Here is a 20,643-nt window from a genome sequence, read left to right as displayed (position 1 = left end):
ATCGAGACCCCAGTCCCCATAAACGTCCGTCAATATAGGATCCCAGAATGCTATTTAAAGGAGCTCAAAAGGTTAATATCCTCTTATGTCGAAGCAGGGATCATTGAGGAAAGCACTTCAGAATGGAACTCCCCAATCCATGTCGTGGAGAAAGATAACGGGGAATTGCGTATGACTCTAGATTTGAGACGTATCAATGAAGTAACTCGCCCCCAGGAATTTCCCCTGTCCAGAGTGGATGAAATTCTTAGCAAGCTTCATGGCAACCAATACTTCTCTGTCCTCGACCTAAAATCTGGTTACTTTCAGATCCCCCTTCACCCCTCTGCGAGGCCTATATTTGCTTTTTCCACTCCCTGGGGAAAGTATCAAATGTGCCGTTTACCCCAGGGAGCAAAAAACAGCGGCCGGTATTTTCAGTATGTTATGACTAAGCTCCTCGGCCAATTTATTGGAATAAATTGCTTCGTCTTTCAAGATGACGTCGTCCTTTTTTCAAAAACTATTGAAGAACACCTTACCCTTATTGATAAGATATTAAGCATCTTGGACTGCGCTAATTTGAAATTACACCCCAGTAAAAGCAAATTCATATTAGAAGAGGTCTCGTACTTAGGTCACATAATTAGACGTGACGGCATCCTCCCTGACAAAAAAAATGTAAGTGCCATTCTTAATGTCAACCCACCTGTAAATGTAAAGGGAGTTAGGAGTTTCCTGGGGATGGTTGGGTTTTTCCGCGCCTTCATTCCAAATTTCGCAGAGATCGCAACACCCCTTACCAATTTAACTAAGAAGGGTATAAAGTTCAAATGGGATGATCATTGTGACAATAGCTTTCAAAAATTCAAACTTTTATTAACTCAACCCCCTGTTCTTGTTCACCCTGATTTCTCTGAACCCTTCCATATATATACCGACGCCTCGGAGCTATGTGCTGGCGCTGTTCTGGGACAGATGAGAATAAAAAAATTTGCCCCGATCGGTTACTTCGGCAAAAAGTTTCATGGGGCAGAGCTCAGATATTCGACAATTGAAAAGGAGTGTCTGTCCATTATACTAGCCCTACGACATTTTAAACCAATCATCCTAGGCCATGAAGTAAATATTTATTCCGACCACAAGCCGTTAACTTATATCAAAACAATGCAAAATCACAACAAGAGATTGATGCGTTGGTCAATCGAATTATCTGATTATAGTTATAATATATGTCATATCAAGGGAAATTTAAACCCGGTTGCTGACTGGCTTTCGCGCCCTGAGATTCCCATTGGAGAGTTTGGATATACACAAGATTGTAATGTGAGCGCTAAGGATCGTAGTTTCTGGGAGAGGGTCGTCGAGTCTCAGGATCAGGATAAGTTTTTCTCTAAAATGAAGGAGAATCTAAAAAAAATTTGTACACTCGAACCCGTGGATTCTTTCGATGGCATCCAACCTGAATTTCAGTTAGAAGGCAACGTATTGGTTCACGTTAAGCCTGATCAATACAGGTTACGTCATTGGAGGCGACCTTGTGTCGGCCCTAATATGGTTAGCGAAGTTATTAAGGCCTTTCATAACTCGGATGTCGCAGGTCATTTTGGTGTAGAGCGAACTGCCAACCTAATTGATCGCCATTATTATATCCGTAATGTTCGCACTTTAGTCCGCCATTTTATTCAAGAGTGTATAACCTGTCAAAAATTTAATTTGCATCGGCATCGTGCCCCTTTTCAACAGACTGAAACGGCAGAGTTTCCCTTCCAAAAAGTAGCCATTGATATCGTTGGCCCTCTTCGTGTGACTCCACAGGGGAATAGGTACCTCTTCACTATCATCGACATATTTACTAGGTACGCAGAGGTGGTCCCTATAAAGGATCAATCAGCCCAATCTATTAGTGACGCTATATTCAATCACATTGTGTGCCGTTACGGTTGCCCAGAGGTCATCATATCCGATAGGGGCAGTAATTTCACTTCTAGGATTTTCCGTGAGACTTGTGAGCTTTTGCACACCAAGCATAACATGACGACTGCTTATCGTCCATGCTCAAATTCGGTGTGTGAGAGGTTCAACAAGTCCATTTGTAGCGTCATCTCCCGCATATCGGGCGGCAACAATAAGGATTGGGACTTATTCGTTAACCCTGCGACCTTTGCCTATAATAATACAACTCACGCTTCCACTAGAGAGGCTCCGTCCTTCCTCTTATATGGCTACGACCCCCGGTTACCTTGGACCTTCCCTAGTAATGATACTATGATCAATGGGGATGAAAACCAGAAAAACAAATGGATTGACCGTTTGAATATTATACGTGACAACGCTTTCGCGTATGGCAAGCAAAAGAATTCCCTTAATAGAGAACGCATAAATTATGGCCGTAGTTATAGCACCTGGGCAGCAGGACAGAGGGTATGGTTGTTGAGAAAAAGCACTACAAAGAAACATGGAAAGTTCTCTCCCAAATACTTGGGACCTTTTAGAATTTCTCGTATCTTAGGACCCGTCACAGTTGAACTAGAGGGTAACGCGCGCCGTGAAAAGTTTGCTGTCCATTCGGACAGGTTGAAACCATGTTTTTTTCCTGTAAAGTCACATAATTTGAAAAGAAATGACAAGACAACCCCTCTTGTTAGTGACGTAGAGGATAGTGAGACAGAGGACTACGATGTTCCTTTGGCCTACCTCCGGTATACTCCAACCGCTCCAGTTCAAGATCACCAGCAAAAAGAACAATCTGAAGATACAACTTTGGACGATTATCAACACCTTTGTAAGGGAGGTAGTGACAAGCCTGGCCCCACCCACAGTTACCATCTTCGTAACAAAAAAGTCGATTACCGGAGGTTACACTACGGTAACTGACTGTTTCGTGGGGGGCATATGTGGCTAAATGCCATTTGTATAATATATAGTTATATTTTATTTTAACTTAGAATATATTTTTCCTTCTCTTTCCTATTCATATTATCTTTACTTCCTGGAACCCTTCCCTGACCGGTGCTTAACGGCTTAACAATAATTGACCCCATTATGGACAATAGGACTGTACGCAGCCCTGAGGGGTAGAACCAAGACAAAGAGTCACTTTTGAGTCAGAGCTGAAGGAGGAAAGACGAGAACGAGAAAGCTCCCGAATACGTCTTCGAGACCACGTGGGTGAAGACAAAGAGAACTTTATGTGTAGTGAAAGTGTTGACTGTTTTTTTTTCTCGTGATTAAGAAGAGATTCGTCATCTACACCGTTATATGTACCGTTATGTGCACCTCATTGCATTAGCACCAAAATAGTTGGGTACCCATTCCTTTTTTTTTTCTTCTCCTATCAGTTATTTTATTGTCATAAATTCTTCTATCATTCTTCATTAGTTGTAATTAATTATAAGTTTAGAATTAAGGTCTATATACGTTTGTAATCGCCCTTTGTAAAATAATTATCTATGTATCGGAATAGTCGTCACGAGACCTGAGGCTTATATCATTATATTTTTGTCGGGTTCCGTACTAATACTACCTGTGTTGGAGATAGAGATATTATAGCTGGCATCCCACAACCCTTCCTGTATCTATATACGCGAATAAAAGATCCTGTTGTAAATATTTATACCAGTTTCTTTGTGTACCACATTCGCGATCTTCACAATACACAACACCTGGACCCAGTTCGAACTTAGAACATATTACATCATAGATAGCTGAGTCAACTTTCATGCAAAAAGTGTATAAAAAGGGATTGTATCCAATCGTCTGGGCGGACATCAACCAGATACCTTGGCCTGCCATACTCTATAGTTACCACCTCTGGCCTGAAGCAGCTGTATCCGCCAGCTCCCTAATAACTTATGGATTTTTGATTTTTAGCTAGATTCGCAAATGTCTTCAGGACAACACACAACACAGGATCCATGAGCAGCGAGTAATCATCATGAGGTATTATCTAAAACCTGCCTTGTAAACTCTCTTTCCCTGGGTTCATTAGTTATAAGTAGATGTAATGTGTCCCTTATGTATTTAATCTTCTTTATGTTTTATATTAAATTTGTTGTTTTGTTTAGTTGGACCTGTCTATGATTTGGAAATTTCATTGACTTACCCATCGACCTCCCCACTCACTATTAGCCTGCCAATAGCCATCCGAAACAACAAGGAGATTGGGCTTTACCAGCCCGTGCTGGTAAGTGGTCAGAGGGAATTGATCCTTGGCCCACAGCTTATCTCACAGAAGAGACTTCAAATAATTTTTAGTAGGGCTTCATGGTTCAATTTCATTTCCTAATTCTTGGATTCAGATGGTTTATTTAAAATGTTAATTTTACTATTTCAACTACTAGCAAGTTTGATGATAGCTTTTTGATGACAGCTTGGATTCATGCTTGGTAAAGTTTTATAAAGCTTTGTTCCACCTATAGAACTCTGTTAATAAAAAATTGATCTTAATTTTACTTGAAAAGTTATTAAGTTTTTACTTTTGGGTTCACATAGATTACAGAGATAGAAACATTCAGGATAGTTAGCCTGGGCTTTAACATACTTTATCCAGTTGTAGCTTAAAGTCCACCTTTCTTGACATTTTAAGTTTCTGGACTTGACAGCCTTACTTTTACAATACTGTCGCTATTAGGTGCTTGTTTTGTTTTCTGGACTGCAACAGTGCATTACTAGGCAATGAAATTGATTCATTTCTACTAGCACCATGTTTATAATACAACTTTGTAATTGTACTCTTTAAAACCAAATTCCAATTCTTAAGTAAATGTTTTCAGACACCCCAAATAATAAATTTTTCTATTTTCAAAAACTAAATATACACCAAAAGAATGCACCATGAAAGCAAGAAAACATTTTTCTGTTATTCTTAGTGTTGTCAAGTTGTTAGACAGTGCCATCTCATGTTATTTGAGGCTTTTTTTTATAATTATAGTAATTAGCATTAGGCTCTTGATTTAAATGTTGGAAATTTATTAAAATTTTGCTAAAAAATGTTGGGAATGTTAATGCCCATTGTAATATTATTGAGGATATTTGAATACCCACATTTTGAGCTACTTGTCCTGGTATCATCCTCAGCTTTCCTTTGGAGATCTTCTGTCTTTTTTTTTTCTTGTTTTAAAGAATAGAGATTTGAAGTAATTTTCTTGGAGTGCACAATGAAACTTTTTCGGTGAGGTGTGTTTAGCCTATTGTCCCCCATCTGTACAACAACAAAAATAATAATCTCTGAATATTTGAGATTCAGTTCAGATTGAAACTCAGATTTCTCTAGAGCTGTAGATTGTCTAGACTGCCTTGGTCATTTGGCTGTCAATAAAATTTACCGTATTTTACAGACTATAAGATGCTATGGACTATAAGACGCTATGGACTATAAGATGCACCTTAATTTTTAAACAATTTAAAAAAAAAAAAATACCTATAAGATGCTACGGACTATAAGACGCACCTGAATTTTGGAGGCAATTTTTCAAAGAAAAAGTGCGTCTTATAGTCTGTAAAATACGGTATATAGTAATGCTAATTTTAAAAGATTATTTCTTTACTTTTTATTATGCAATAACTATTGAGTTTTATTAATTTTAGTGAACATTTATAGATAAAACTTTGTCGAATTCAAAGAATTATTGAAAGTAAAGTAGACAAAAAAATGAAAGAAGTTTACATTCCTCAAAATGGAACAAAGATGGTTGTTTTTATTGATGATTTAAATATTCCTTCAAATGATAAATTTGGATCTCAACCTTCATTAGAACTTATTCGAATGCTTATTACATATGGCTTTTGGCATGATTGTGAAAATTTTCAGAAAAAATATATAGAGGTATATATTTTGATTATTATTGTTATATATATTGTATAAAAATTTAATATTGAACATAAATTGACAAATTATTGAACATAAGTGTTTTTATTTTTAAATTAAATACTTTTCTTAGTATAGTTTCAAAATTTGTAAATTTTATCATATTGGCTTTAATAACTGAAATTATAATAATTCTTTTGAATAATTAAAATGAAGAAAATGATCTGCAACTTAGGATATGGGATGCATTAGTAAAAACATTTAAAGATATTCATTGAAATAAATATTTCCAAATAAATGCACACAAAAATTTTAGACTCTGAGCTAAATTAAATTAAAATGAAAATTATACATCAGAAATATATAATTATTAGAATCTATTTTTAAAGTTAGATCAAAAAGCACTTACTTCATAATGGAATAATCATATGAGTAATAACTGTACCCACTCTACAGGCTAAAATAACCAACAAATTGGGTAAAACTTATCTTCTTCTATATAGGTAAAGTAATTTTTGGTTCATGAATAAAAGAGAAATTGTTAGGAACAGAATAAATACACTAATCTTTTATGCATGTATTGTTCATTTCGATTGGGTTTTATTTTATAGATTTTATAATGAAATTTTATTCTCTTGTTTTAGTTTTTAAGAATAAATTGTTATAACATTAGAAACAACTTTTTTTTAATCTGCTGCAGATTAGATTATCAATCTCTCAAAGCTCTTATTATTTCTATTTTATTTTAATCCCTGAAAATTAAAATAATATATATATATAATATGAACAGAACCAGAAAAAAGTAGTTTATCAATATTATCTTTCATTTTTATTATTCTTGATTGAATAACAAAATTTCATATTGATTAAAATGCACATAAGAGAAAATATTGTCATTTCATTAATAGTTATAATAAATTTAAAATATTTGCACCAGGTTGTTATATCTAGTGTCTTGTAACTTTTGAAATAATTTAAATTGCATTATTTTAATTTATTACAGGATCTGGTAATTATTGCTGCCATGAATCCATCTGGTGCAGGAAACGCTACCATTTCAGCTCGACTTCTAAATCTTTTTCTTCTTATTAACACTACACTTATACAAGTGAGTCAATTCTTTAATGTTAAGATAATAAATTAAACAGTAATAAAAATTTTTCCTAACAAAAATATACTTTTATTTTTACTTAACATTTTATATTTATATTTTTTATAATACAATATAAAAAGTAATATATTAGACATAAAATGTAAAATATTATTTAAAATAATTTATAATTAATAAATATTTCATAACAGTGGAACCTCGCTTAACGAGCATCTCGCACAATGACTATTTCGCATAATGAGCAAAACAAATTGTAAAAATATGCCTTGCTTAACGAGTGATATTTCGCATAACAAGTGATGAGGAGAGGAAATGTCCTGAATTGTGCGCATGCAGCATGCTCCATCAGTCTGTGATTAACACTCGTTCCACTAGCATCTTAGTGTTGCTTGTGATCATACATTTTTCCAAACTTGTGTTCACACATGTTACTTATAAACATCAACAATCATAGCCTGTTATACAGGGTGGGCCAGCGAAAACGAAACGGCAGAGTGTTCATGTTCGTCCAAGCAAAGCACTCGGACAGGTCGATTTTACTCTCGAGGGGACATCTTTTGCAATAAAGTTTTTGTGATTCTGAATATTAACTAAACAAACATTTTTTTCGAAATAAATGCTTGTTTAGTTAATACAAAATAAATGAGTTTTTAAAATTTTTTGTTGTCTGTTGTATTCAGAATCGCAAAAACTTTATTGCAAAAGATGTCCCCTCGAGAGTAAAATCGACCTGTCCGAGCGCTTTGCTTGGACGAATACGAACACTCTGCCGTTTCGTTTTCACTGGCCCACTCTGTATAATAAACACACCAGACGATATGCCAAATTCTTGGGTCATTAAATTTAATGACCAATTTCAAATTAAATTTTAGAAATGTCTGAAGTAAAAATTAACTATTTATAATTATTAAAGTTAATATGAGATGGAAACATAACTGCCTACCTCTAGTGAAATTAATTAATATCTAATATTTAATTATAACCTTTACATAACCCAAGAGTTGTTTGGAGTGTTTATCAAACATATTAACTGTGATTTTTTTTTGTTTCTGCAAATTGAATTCTCATTCCAGGATGGTTCATCCTGCACTAGAAGAAAAGATGATGACGATTCACGCTCCTTAACAGTGTATATTGTACAAATTTTTTTGAATAAATGTTATACATAAAACATTTGAGCACTTTTTCGGCGTGGAACGCATTATCGTATTTTACATTAATTTCTATGGGAACAATTGTTTCGCTTAACGAGTGTTTCGCATTATGAGTAAGACTCTGGAACAAATTATGCTTGTTAAGCGGGGTTCCACTATAAATTCAAATTAATTAATAAATGAAAGATTAGTGCATATAATTAAGATAAAATTGAATTCTTGATATGAAACAATTCATAAAAGCTGTAATGCTGCCTTTATATTTTTTCATTACAAATGATCTGACCTATAATAAATTTGGTCAATATGGGTGAAAGATTGATTACAAAGCCTGATCAAAATTTCATATGAAAAATTACAAGAATGTAGACTATATTCAAATTCAGATTCTTCTCCAACATATAAAAATTCCCAACTTTGCAGTCACCCAATTTAAAACTTATTACAAGGTTTCAAATGTATTGCAAGTATCAATTATTTTTGATCTAGAAGTTTGATAGCAATGATATTATTATTTCAATACTTTTGCAATTTTTTTTTTATTTGAGTTCCAGAACCCTATTTATCCTTTTAAAACTTTGTGGGAAGTACTTGATCTTTAGAGTATTTCCCACAAAGGAACAAAGTAAAAACTTTGAAGAAATAAATCATGCACTCTATGACTCTAATGCAAGGAACTTAAAGTTTATTTTAGTCCTTTCAATCACTTTTCTATCCTTTTGCTATAACAGACACTAAAACAAAAGAAACAACACAAAAAAGGAAACAATCTTGTGACTCTCTCGTCTACACATCTTCTCCCTTTCTCTTTTCATTCAAAAAGTCCTGCTTCTTTTGTAGAGCATGCACGATATTCCTCCTTGATCTGGGTTCTTCGTTGATCATTGAGCAGGCCCATCCAAAGAAGCTGGTCACACCACAGAACACGTGGTCTTCAGACCACAACTCTTTTATTTTTTAAAACTTTAAATCTCTTAAAATAGTTTGGAAAGTAATTATGGTTAATTTTTTGAAAAAGATTTTGCAAGTGTTTTAAAAATATTAACTTGTTAATCTTCTAACTAAACAATATTTTTAATAAGATAAAATTTTTTTTGAAGAATTTTCTTAATTTGTTGTTAATACATTTTTTGTTAATGTATATAAAAATACATGATGCTCATAAGCATATCATATACTTTTATGCTTAAATTCTTAAAAACTTAGTGAAATATTAGTATAATATGATCAATTATCTTATCAAAACTTTAAACCTATAATAGAAATCATAAATATTAAATTATATTGTTATATTTTTGGAAATACAGTATTGTATGTCTAAGGTTTTCCTGATCTAAAATATTATGAATATGAATAACTAAATTAAAACACTTATAATTAATTTTATAATTGTCCTTTCTGGGCTGCAATTTGAAAAAATTGTAGACCTATAAATTCCCACCGTTGTCCATTGTCTGTCTGCCATTCGTCTGTCATTCCTTAATCTTGAGAACGGAATTAGATACATGAAATTCGAGACCAGTTGTGGAAACTTTAGGGGCGTGAGGTCCAATTGACAATAACATGACTTCTGGTGCAAACTGGAAGTCGTGTTATTTCAGTTCAGAATTTTAATAGTAGTTAATATAATAGCAGTTAAAAGCAGTTAATAGATGAGCACAACTCTACTGTTAAAGGAAAAGTATGATGTACAGGGACAAGACACTACTAATTTGAGGTGGACAGCATATATTTTAAATTAAATAAATTAAAAATATTATTAAAAATTGCAGATCGGCATTATGATGATGTCACAATAAATAATCGCTCATTTTATTTCTTATTGTTTGGAACACATTAACCTGAAGAATATCTCCTATATAGATTGAAAACATTTGTATTTTATCTGCATTAAACTATACTGGAATTTCATTTATAAGGTTCATAGGTTTGCATTTTTTATTCTAACTATATTTAACATTTATCAAATATGGGAAATATATTTAAATTAGGTTTATATATAATTTATAAAAATTACTAAACAAAAGTATAAATTACATTAATATACAATACAATTATTATGTTCAGTTTAACATGAAATTCTTAACCTCATTCTTAATGTCATTTGAACCTTTTTTTTTCAGAAAAATGAATTACTTCATATTTTTGGTTCAATGCTGGCTCGGAAATTAGCTGAATTTGGTGGCCATATTAAATTATTTGGAAATAATATTATTCAAAGAACTATTGAGCTATATTACGACATTTTGAACAATATTTATCCTTCACCATCACACATTCATTACATGTTCAGTATAAGAGATATTGCAAGAGTAAGTTAAAAATATATTAGTAGTTTTTAGAAAAGAATAGAAGTTAGTAATTTATATGTATATTATTTTTAAAAGTAGTATATACAATAGCTTTTAAAACATTATTATTGTGGATATTGTAGAGTACCCCGTAGAGCAAGGTCTGCAGGGCTAGACAAAGAAAAAACAATGGACAAGTCAACTTAACATGTATCTGGCATTTAATTAATTTCTGTTTTATAACAATTGCATATTTACATACAATGCAAACTATCACAAAATTGACAAGGGCTCGTGATATACAAGTAATACAATCAAATGCTACACGCATTTACACGCTTCCTCTCTTTTCTTCCCTGGCTTTGGGGGGTTCACAACAAGTGATAAAATGGGACAACGAATGGTGCGTAACAAAGGAAAAAAAAATTACAAACTAAAGTTACTCATGACAATTTTACACCATGTATAAACACTTGAAAAGAAAAACTAATTTGTTCAGACGAGTCCTCCACCAATCATTTCTCTCTTGACTAAGTTATATACCACTGTTACATTGTCCTTAGCAGGATGCAAATGGATTTTTCTATCTTGTCTTCTTTCCGTCCTTGGACCTCTCACACTTGGTGCCTCGATCTCATATATTTACACGTGGCCAGAACACCGTAATCCAGAGCAAGCAGAAACAAAAGGGGTGCGTACACGTGGGTCCTGACCTTTTATATAGTACCAACTGAATATCCTCCTCATGTGACCTCTACTGGCCAATCTGGCTGCCAACATGAGGTGAGTTGGGGAAGGTGACACCAAAAACAAAAACAAAGGGGTAAAGGGAAAATCCAAAACAAAAAAAAGAGGGGGAATAGTCGCAAAGCACTACAATATATGGAATAATTCAAAATTAACTGACATTTTTAATTTCATTTTATTTGACATGGGGTCGACTTACTTTAACCAAATAACTGGAGTGCTTATGTTCGAAAACTGCAAACATTTTCAAAGCTCCCTCTGGGCCCTTCCTCAGGCTTCTACCTTCATTTCATAAAAGCTGGTTGTTAATATTTGAACACAGTTTTAAAGGTATTTGATTTGGGACACCACACAGTTTTAAAGGTATTTTGATTCGGAATTTAGTTAAGTGATTGAATATTGAATAATTGAAGATATTTGAATATGTTAAGTTTTGTAATATTTCAGTAAAATTTTTTAAGCAATTTGAATCATATAAACTTAAAAAATTAAAAAGTATTATATAATAATAATTATATTCAAATAAATTTTTAGTAAAGTTAATTATAATTTTTATTTTTTTAGGTAGTTGAAGGATTACTTTGTGCCAACAAAGATTACATTGATACTTTAGAAAGTTTCAATCGTTTGTGGATTCATGAGTGCATAGCTGTTTTTTCAGATAGACTTGTCTCAGATCAAGATATACAACAGTTTTTCTTATTTCTCAATGATAAACTTAAATTACTTTCTGATCAAACATTAAATAATCTTTGTCCAGAAAAAAGATATCCACTTTTTTGTAAGTTTATTTATTAAACCCATAAATTTATTAAAAATGAAAAACTGCTGAAAAAATCTCAGAATATAATTTTTTATTCATTTTGAGATCATTAAATATCTACAACAAACTAAATACAAACCAGTAACTAACCAATAAGCATGTTTTGATATAGTTAACCAAATACCAAATGTTTGGTTATTTTTATGACACCACCATGTCATATTTTCATTTTACATTTTGTGTTTTGAGATGACTGATTTATTTATTCATTAACAAATAACATTATCAACAATTCATTAATTTCTTTGATCAGGATGCTAAATAACTGAACAAGCTATTTCTGTTAAGGCAAAACTGAAAGATGAGGGAACATAAAAACATTGTAATAGAAATCATTTCAGTTAAAAAAAAATCTAATTGAGATATGAAAGTTTTTTTTAATATCAGTAATGATGATTCAAGGATAATTTAATGATTGATATTGTTAATATTATAAAGTATAATATTTTTACTATACTTCTGCATTTTTCTAATTATAATTTTTTAATTCGTAAAATGAAGAGAGCTTAACCCTTAAAAACTGCTTAACCCTTTTAAGCAGTTTTTATTTATCAAATTTAAAACAATTTAAATATTTTTTTTGTAGATAACATTATTTAAATTTGTATACAATATTGTAAATATCAAATGTATTTATTAGAGAAAATACAGTTTAAATGCTTTATAATTTAATTGAAATTTATTCTGCAAATAAAATTTATATATATTATGCTGACTTTTACTAACATTCTATTTTATATTTAGAGATTTGGTTGTAATGTGATTTACAAAAAGTCACTATTTAATTATATTTTCTGTTTATTAAATGGGATTTTTATATTTTATATTTTAACTTACGGTATAAAATATAATCCCTCATCAGAAGTTTCTGAAATAAAATGAGAATAGATAAGATCTTTATATCCAAGGCAAAAATTTCAATAGCTTATGCATTTTAAACTAACTTAATATTTTCTTACTGTTATAAATACTGTTCTAAATATTGTATTTTTGTTTTTAGACATATTTAATGGTATTATTAAACATAACAGAATTTTAAATTTAGGCTAATTAAAAAGAAATTATTTTTCTGGATTAAAATATGTTTGATAATGTAATGTAATAATCAAAATTGATATTACAAGAACAATATGCAGAAAGCTTATTTAAATTATTTATTCACAAGCAAATGATCTTTAAGAGAAATTTTATTAGAGTTCAAATTCCCTTAAATTTTCTATTACTTTTAGGCCTGTAGTATTTATTTTTTAAAGTTTGTATTTTAATTTTTAGTTTTACTTTATTATTATACTTTTTTAATATTAAAATCTGCAATTTACTCAAAGTTTTTTAAAAAAATCTGCAGTTTAAAAGTTATAAAGTACAAATGTTGATTAATAATGAATCTTAAAAACAGCATTCAAGATTTTAATAAAATTTCATTTTAATCTTATGTAAGTTAGCTTGTTCATGTAAAAAAAAATGAAATTATTATTTTTGAGTACATTTAAGTTAAATAAATATTTTTGTGACTAATAAATTCAATTATAAAATTGTGATTTTATTCAGAATTTTGTTGTGTATTTGTTTTATTTAGATTTTGTTAAAATATTACATTTTATAATTAAAGGTGATTTTACACATGAAAGCAAGATTTATATGGAAGTAGAAGATCAAAACAATCTTACAGAATTTCTTCAAAATGTTTTACAACAATACAACAATTTAGAATGTACTTCTCCAATAAATTTAATTTTGTTTAAAGATGCAATTAGATATAGTAAGTGTCACTTTTTATATCAAACTTTATTTTAAACAAGAAAAAATTTTAAATTATAATGCAATTGTAGAGAGTTAAGTTTGAGCATTATTTTATGTTTCTGGACTTTTGTTTTATTTATATCTGTAATTTAGTTTGGAGTATTTTAATTTTATTTTAAGGATGAAAACTACTGCACCTCCCATTTATAAATTCTAAAATTTTAAATTACTACTTACCCAAGTTACTGTCAGTTATGAACTCATTTGTTACCAATCTGAAAATGGCATCTTTGATTAAACAATCTCTGAAGTGAGTTAAAGAATCACAATCATGTTATCACAGGTTTGAAAAAATTATCGAATAAATGAATGGAAAGATTGGGACTGATTTTGTTAGAAAAGGATTGCTAAGAATTAATTGAATGTCAGTGTATATGTAAGTAGAGTAGAGTGGCAGTAGCTATTGTGATGTTACACTCAAGGAGTATAAGATGACCAGGGACAGAGAAGACTTGAGGTAAAGCTACTGAGTGCAAAGTGAAATTACCTGGTGCAAAGTAAAGCAATTTTCAAAGCAACTAGATATTTTACCATTCCTTGAAGTGATGGTTAGGTGGTTAAATTCTAAGATCTTTGTAAAGTAATTTGAATTGTGTGTAAAGGAATTGTGGAGATTAGGTTAAGTTAGAGTTAAATTCTGAATGCCAGGAAAATTTGTAATTTTTGTTTTGCTTTGGTTCTGGTTTTGATTAATTATACTTCAATTTTTTTTATAATTTTTAAAAAACTTGTTGAATTACTAGAATATAACTAAATGCTATCTAGAATTGTTTTGTGTGTTTTTTTTTGTCTAGCTCATAATTGCTAGTTGTAATTTTTAACTAAGAAATTAATAAACCTATCATTTAATTTTCTTGATGAGTTGTCATTTGTTTTCTGTATTTCAGTCAAATGATTTTCTCTTGTCTGTGTGTTCAAATGTTCAAGTCTGGTAATTGGATGAACTCATTTTTTCAAATGTACAATACTACTGCTTGTTAAGTACAGTCTGGGTAAATTGATTGTTTGACTCAAGCAGTGCATTATATATGATGTGATCTTGTTAAACCAAACTATCAATTCCAGAAATAAAAATTATTTATGATTTATAAGTTTTATAAATCTTAATCTTGTTTAGTCTCATATTTTGTTAATTATCAAGTTACTTTACAAAATTTTATATTAAAACAATAATGAAACTTTTTTTATCATCAAATAATATATTTTTAAGAATAATAGGTCAAAATGTTTCTAGTTTTTATTTAAAAATTATGATTTGAATATGATGTAAATCTTTCATTACGTTGTTGTTGAAAGCTAAGTAACAAACACAAAAATTGATGTACCTATAAAGAGAAATGAAATGAATATGCAAATGTGAGATAATGTGGTGATGTGTTAGAACAAGTTTTTTTGTTTAGTTTTGTATATTGTTTTTTTTATATCTAACCTCTTTATCTTTTTACCTTTTCTTTATTTTTTTGGTGGATATATAGCCAGAAGTGTGTAAGTGTGTTAGCCAGTTGGTATTGTGACCAAAGGGGAAGTTGAAAACTTGTTCTAGCTTATATACATGTGAGGGGGTCGAAAGGGGGAGAAGAGATTTCAAAACAAAATAACGATTATATGAGATATATCATTATCATCTTTATTGCTGTGTGGACTGCTGAGCGGTAACAATCAGTGACGTGGGAGCAGTTGAGTCAGAGATCGATGCCTCATTTACAAACAACACAACCTGTTTATTGGACAATTTAACTTACAAATAAAGTACTATTTTTATAAAGGTTGAAGTCCTTGTATTTTCATCGTGTAGTCTCCAAAGAAGAAGAGGAAAGTCCAGCGATGAAGGTGGTTTTTATTCACTGACTGGATGTTGCATTCTAAGTCCAGTTCTCAAACAGGAAACTTTGTCCAGTGAATGCAGATCGGAATTTCTGAAGTTTCTCTCAACAAAGAACAAAGGTCTATAACTTTTGGAGGATACATCGGCAAAGGATGAATCTTGTGGAAAACACCCCAGTGAAGGACATAGCCTTGTTGGAAGCTATGGCAAAGAATGAAGTGTTCTTGTGATGTGGGCTTAAATATCTTTTGGTCTTGCAAATCATCACTTAATTGGTTATTAATTCCTTTCTCAGTCTCAAATTGGTCTTTCTCTGTTACCAGGTGAAATTGGCCCAAGAAAGATGATCGTTTATTAATATAATTTGACACTGTCTTTCATTTGGTGTTGAACAAACCTTGTACCTTAACTAACATCTCCTTTTTGTTCATCTTATCTTATAAAAATATTAATTTACTAATTTCTCCTTTTTACCATGTGGTTTTAATATAAAATCATTTTATTTTTTCTTTTCCTTTTTAATTTAGTTCCCTTAATTTTAATTAATCACGACAATCAAGATTTGTTTTTGTTTGAATATATGGTTAAAAGAATGTTTTTCATCCCCACCTAGAGTCTCACATACATAAGGAAGGCACATGGATGGGGTTAAGAGTAAAGTGATATATAATCATCATACATTGTAAATTTCGTATGGAGAAGTGTTAAATACATTTCATTTAAGTATTTGGTTTTTATTTACATCTAAGTATATACAGTAATCTTTCACAATATTATTCAGTATATAGTAACTCATGCTGCATTCAAATCAATAAATAAAATTTATATAAAACACTGATTTGCATGTAGACTGTTTCAACATAAAATGCATATAACTCTATAATTTCTTCATTTCATGTTAAGAGTCTAATATAGAATCAGAGATAATGAATCTTTTACACAATGAGTAAATTATCTTGCGTGAAAAAATTAAGTTGGAAAGCTCAACACACAGTCCTCCATTGTAGGCTTAGCTGAATTCATAATAGGTATGATTAAAAAAGGTACTCTTAATGCTCTCAGGACAGAACAAGTCAAAATTGAAAAGAAAATAAATCCTAACCGAAATATTTCTTTTTAAAGTTACACGTCTCATAATAATTAACAATAAAAGTTTTATGATTACATTAATAGAAAAATTTGCACTATTAAAGTTTAATGTATTCATGTTTGTATGGCTAAAGAAGAAATTTGATTTAAGTTAATAGTTTGAATTTAACTAAAACAAACTTAAATCCTGATTATTAAAAATGAGAATTATATTTATATTTATTGATGATGAACATCAATTAATATTAAGTGAGAATCTAAGAAAAATGATTTAATAAAGGAATGTTTTTAGCTTTTTAAAAGAAGCAAACTTGAAGTTAGCCATACAATCATATATATTATAAATAAGGTATAAAGTGATTAAAATTAAAATCATATTATAGATTTTTTATATTTTAATTTTACAAATTCTATTGTAAATATGCAAAATATAAAATACAGAATGAAAATATGTGAAAAAATGTAATTTGTTCAACACCCTATAACAATTTTTAGATTAGACAAAATATTTTAAATTTTATATCAGTTTTAATTGAAAATTCATATTTAAGTTTTTATTTTAATACTCCAATTAATTGACAATATAAATAAAATAATCAAACATCACAAACTAACTGTCAAACTAAAAAATTAATATAAGTTATAATTTATAAAAATTATATATACTGTATGTATTTAATAAAAAAATGTATTTAAAATTTTAATATTAATTAATATATTTAATTAAGTTTGCAGAATTTGTCACATTCTTCATCGTGCAAGAGGAAATATGCTTTTGTTGGGTTCAAGTGGAGTTGGTAAACAGACATTATCGAAACTCTCAACATATATTTGTGGTTATTCTCTTTTCCAAATAAAACTTAATGGTTCATATAATGAAAATGAATTTCGAGAAGGTTTGTTTATTAGTATTTACATATACAGTGTATTCTATTATTAAGACTATATGAAAGTTTTATGTAATATGAAAATATGTTAAGATGTTTCTAATTCACTAGATCATAACTTTGAATCCATTTCAGGCATGGATGTTTATCTAGTTTGTATGAAATGAAATCAGATTTTAATAGGGATTGTTGTTTAGGGAGTACTTTAAAGCCACTGGGATAAATAAGTGGTATTGCAAACTAATAAACTAAACTAAATTTTATTTCTATATTTTTTTTATTAAAAAATAAATGAAAATTTACATTTTTGTTACCATAGTTAACAAATATTTGAAATTAACAATACACCATAGTTAATTTCAAAATTAATTTACTTTTTTATTAATTACTTATTAATTTACATAGAGTAAGAGTTCAGAGCTCCATATAGAAAGAACTGTTGGACAAATATCAACCAAATTTGGTATATATACTGTCTAGTATATGGTTTCAATTTTCAGGAAACAATTTTACTTCAAATTTCAGCTTCTATAGCAAAGTTCAATGCTACTGTCTTTTTAATTAATGTGTATATTAGGTACAAATTTTGGAAGTTAAGAAACAAAATGCAATAATTTAATTTCAGTTATTGGAATGTGGAAATTGATGATTAGAAGAGTTTAACTAAGTTACTTACAATGACATAAAGTGAGCACTATAATTATAACTTTACCTGTCAAAGAATAGTGAAACATCTTTTTATTTCCAAAATTTGTTAGAAAAGATGATACATAATAAACTAATATTGTATAAAATTAAAAAACAAAATAAAAAACAAAATAAAAATTAAAAATAAACTCAGAAAAAACTTCTAAATACAAGCATTAACACCCTCACAATGCAGTCAGGAAGAGCAAATCTTGTCTGACGTGTCCGCTCGGTCTGCATCGATCGGTTGACTCCAAGCCGAGGTCAACAATGACTCAACGACCAGCCGATTGACTCAAACTGTTTATCCGAAGCAGGGGCCAAAGCAGTGTGTTGGGGACGATATGTTGCCCCTCAACTACCAGGATCCCCCTTTCCGGCATACGGGACACCACGCACGGCAAACACGTGGGTGGGCGTTCAGATCCCAGGGATGGTAAAGAAGAGATACTAAACCATCTCTGGGAGGTCCCCTCACCACGGACAGGAACCCACATCGAGGGGCCTTCCATCGGCCTGGAAGTTTATGGTTAAAAACTCTGCAAGGAACTCTTAATTTACATGTTTATCTTATGGTTCTGCATTAGTTTTAGTTAATGCTTGTATTTAGAAGTTTTTTCTGAGTTTATTTTTAATTTTTATTTTGTTTTTTAATTTTATACAATATTAGTTTATTATGTATCATCTTTTAATCCGGTTCTCAATCTGCTCTATGAAGCCACTTCAAGTGTTCTGCAAAAAAACTATTGCAAAAGAAAGATCAATACAATGTAAAATAATTTTTGTATGGAAATGTAATTAGAAAACACCAATGTTGTCATCTACTAGACCAAGTGAGGTTGATTTCAAAAAGGTAATCAATAAGAAATTTAGTGTTCCTTGACTTCAAAAAGATTGAGAACCACTGCATTAAGGGATAGCAGTATCAAATTTTCTCATAGTAGCTAAATTTTGAAGTAAAATTTTTATCTGAAAATTTTTACTTCATTTTCAGCAGTGCATATATTAAATTTGATCGACATTTATTTTTAGTTTCACAAATAGATTTCATGTTTTGATTTTATAGAATAAATCATATTCTGTAAAATTTTTAATAATTCAAATTCAAATCAAATCTTTATTTATTCATAATAGGCTGTAGCCTGTTATAGCAGGGTGTTACAGTTTATTTTGATATTATGTAATGTTATCTACACAATAAACAATTATATTAACTAAAAGATCTCTGAAATTTACATTTCTTTATATATATCTAAATTTGTTAGGAATGAGCTTGGAGCAGTTGATTACGAAAATTTTTTGCAAAGCTATACAATTTGTATAGCATTGTGATAGTTCGTTATGTGACATAATATTGTCCACAAAGGAAACATACAAACAAAAGAAAAGACACACAAAAACTTTCTATACTACACAATCCTTTCTTTATTCACGACAAATGGGTTCGATTTTAAGGAATTCCAACTATTCTTGTAAACTTTACAAGATTTGAGGTGCGTCACATAGGGTTTCTTGTTGGGTTTTCATACAAGTCGGGAATATAATTTACACATGGAATGGTCATGTAACAATCTTCTTAACCCAATTGTGTACGTGAACCTTACTTAACTAATTTGTAAAACTATCTTAAAACCGACTTAACTTAAGGAAGTGGAAATAGAGGTAGGAAAGTGAGAAATGAGGAAGAATGGAAATCTACAGTCACCTGGGATTTGTTCTCTCGTCTGTGCTGATATGCTCTTTGGGTAGGAGTTCTTTTGGAGGTTATTATTCCTCGATGATTTCTTTGCTACTTAAAGATTCTTGAGTATCAAATTCTCTTTCTAATTCAGTGTCTAGGTACGATTCTTTCCCCATACCAAACTATACAGTTCTCTGAGGTTCATAAAGGCATCTTTGGGCCTTTTGCTAATATGAAGTTCCTTCCATACCTTCTTTCTTAATAGTCTTTGTCCTCTCAACCTTCTCGTCGTGATCTCCCTTTGACCTTCTTAACAATGCATCTAACCCCTTCAGTCTCTAGTCAAAAACTGATTTACTCACTAGTCATTTTTCACCCGGTTACATTATCTCCTATTGTTCTCTTCCTGTTCGTGGAATGGCTAATCCTACCCAAAGGCTATAATGGTCATCCTAGAAAGTTCCAGAAAAGGATAGAAGAAAGAAATAGCATAGAATTATGACTATATACAAATAAAATGTATATACATACATTTTATATATATATATGTATGGCCGACGGCCACATCATTGTAATATTTGCTGAATGAAAAAATTGATATATTTGGTTTTCCTCCGTAAAATTATTCAGTTGACTCAGGCCTCCTTTAACTCTTAGTTCTTGACCCTCCTTGCATTCGCAAAACAAATGAAATTTAGTCAATATTTTTTTACATCTTGAACAATATGTTTTAGAAAATTCATAAATTTTATTATTTACC

The 20,643-nt window shown here is 30.5% G+C and overlaps 1 protein-coding gene across 1 annotated transcript in view; it reads left to right on the top strand.

Moving 5' to 3' along the window:
• The window catches only part of LOC136980687 (dynein axonemal heavy chain 2-like), a 647,596-nt gene that overhangs the window by 447,541 nt on the left and 179,412 nt on the right, over nt 1-20,643 (top strand). Inside the window, exons 38-43 of the mRNA XM_067276853.1 lie at nt 5,582-5,806; nt 6,792-6,896; nt 10,177-10,365; nt 11,656-11,872; nt 13,524-13,673; nt 17,357-17,524. Coding sequence (XP_067132954.1) covers nt 5,582-5,806; nt 6,792-6,896; nt 10,177-10,365; nt 11,656-11,872; nt 13,524-13,673; nt 17,357-17,524 — 1,054 coding nt within the window. The remainder of the gene's footprint in view (nt 1-5,581; nt 5,807-6,791; nt 6,897-10,176; nt 10,366-11,655; nt 11,873-13,523; nt 13,674-17,356; nt 17,525-20,643) is intronic.

Source organism: Centruroides vittatus, unplaced genomic scaffold (genome assembly GCF_030686945.1).
Source record: "Centruroides vittatus isolate TY-2023 unplaced genomic scaffold, ASM3068694v2 contig_717, whole genome shotgun sequence".
Classification (NCBI taxonomy): domain Eukaryota; kingdom Metazoa; phylum Arthropoda; class Arachnida; order Scorpiones; family Buthidae; genus Centruroides; species Centruroides vittatus.
The sequence above is the reverse complement of the archived record's forward strand: the minus strand, read 5'-3'. Positions and strand labels throughout refer to the sequence as shown.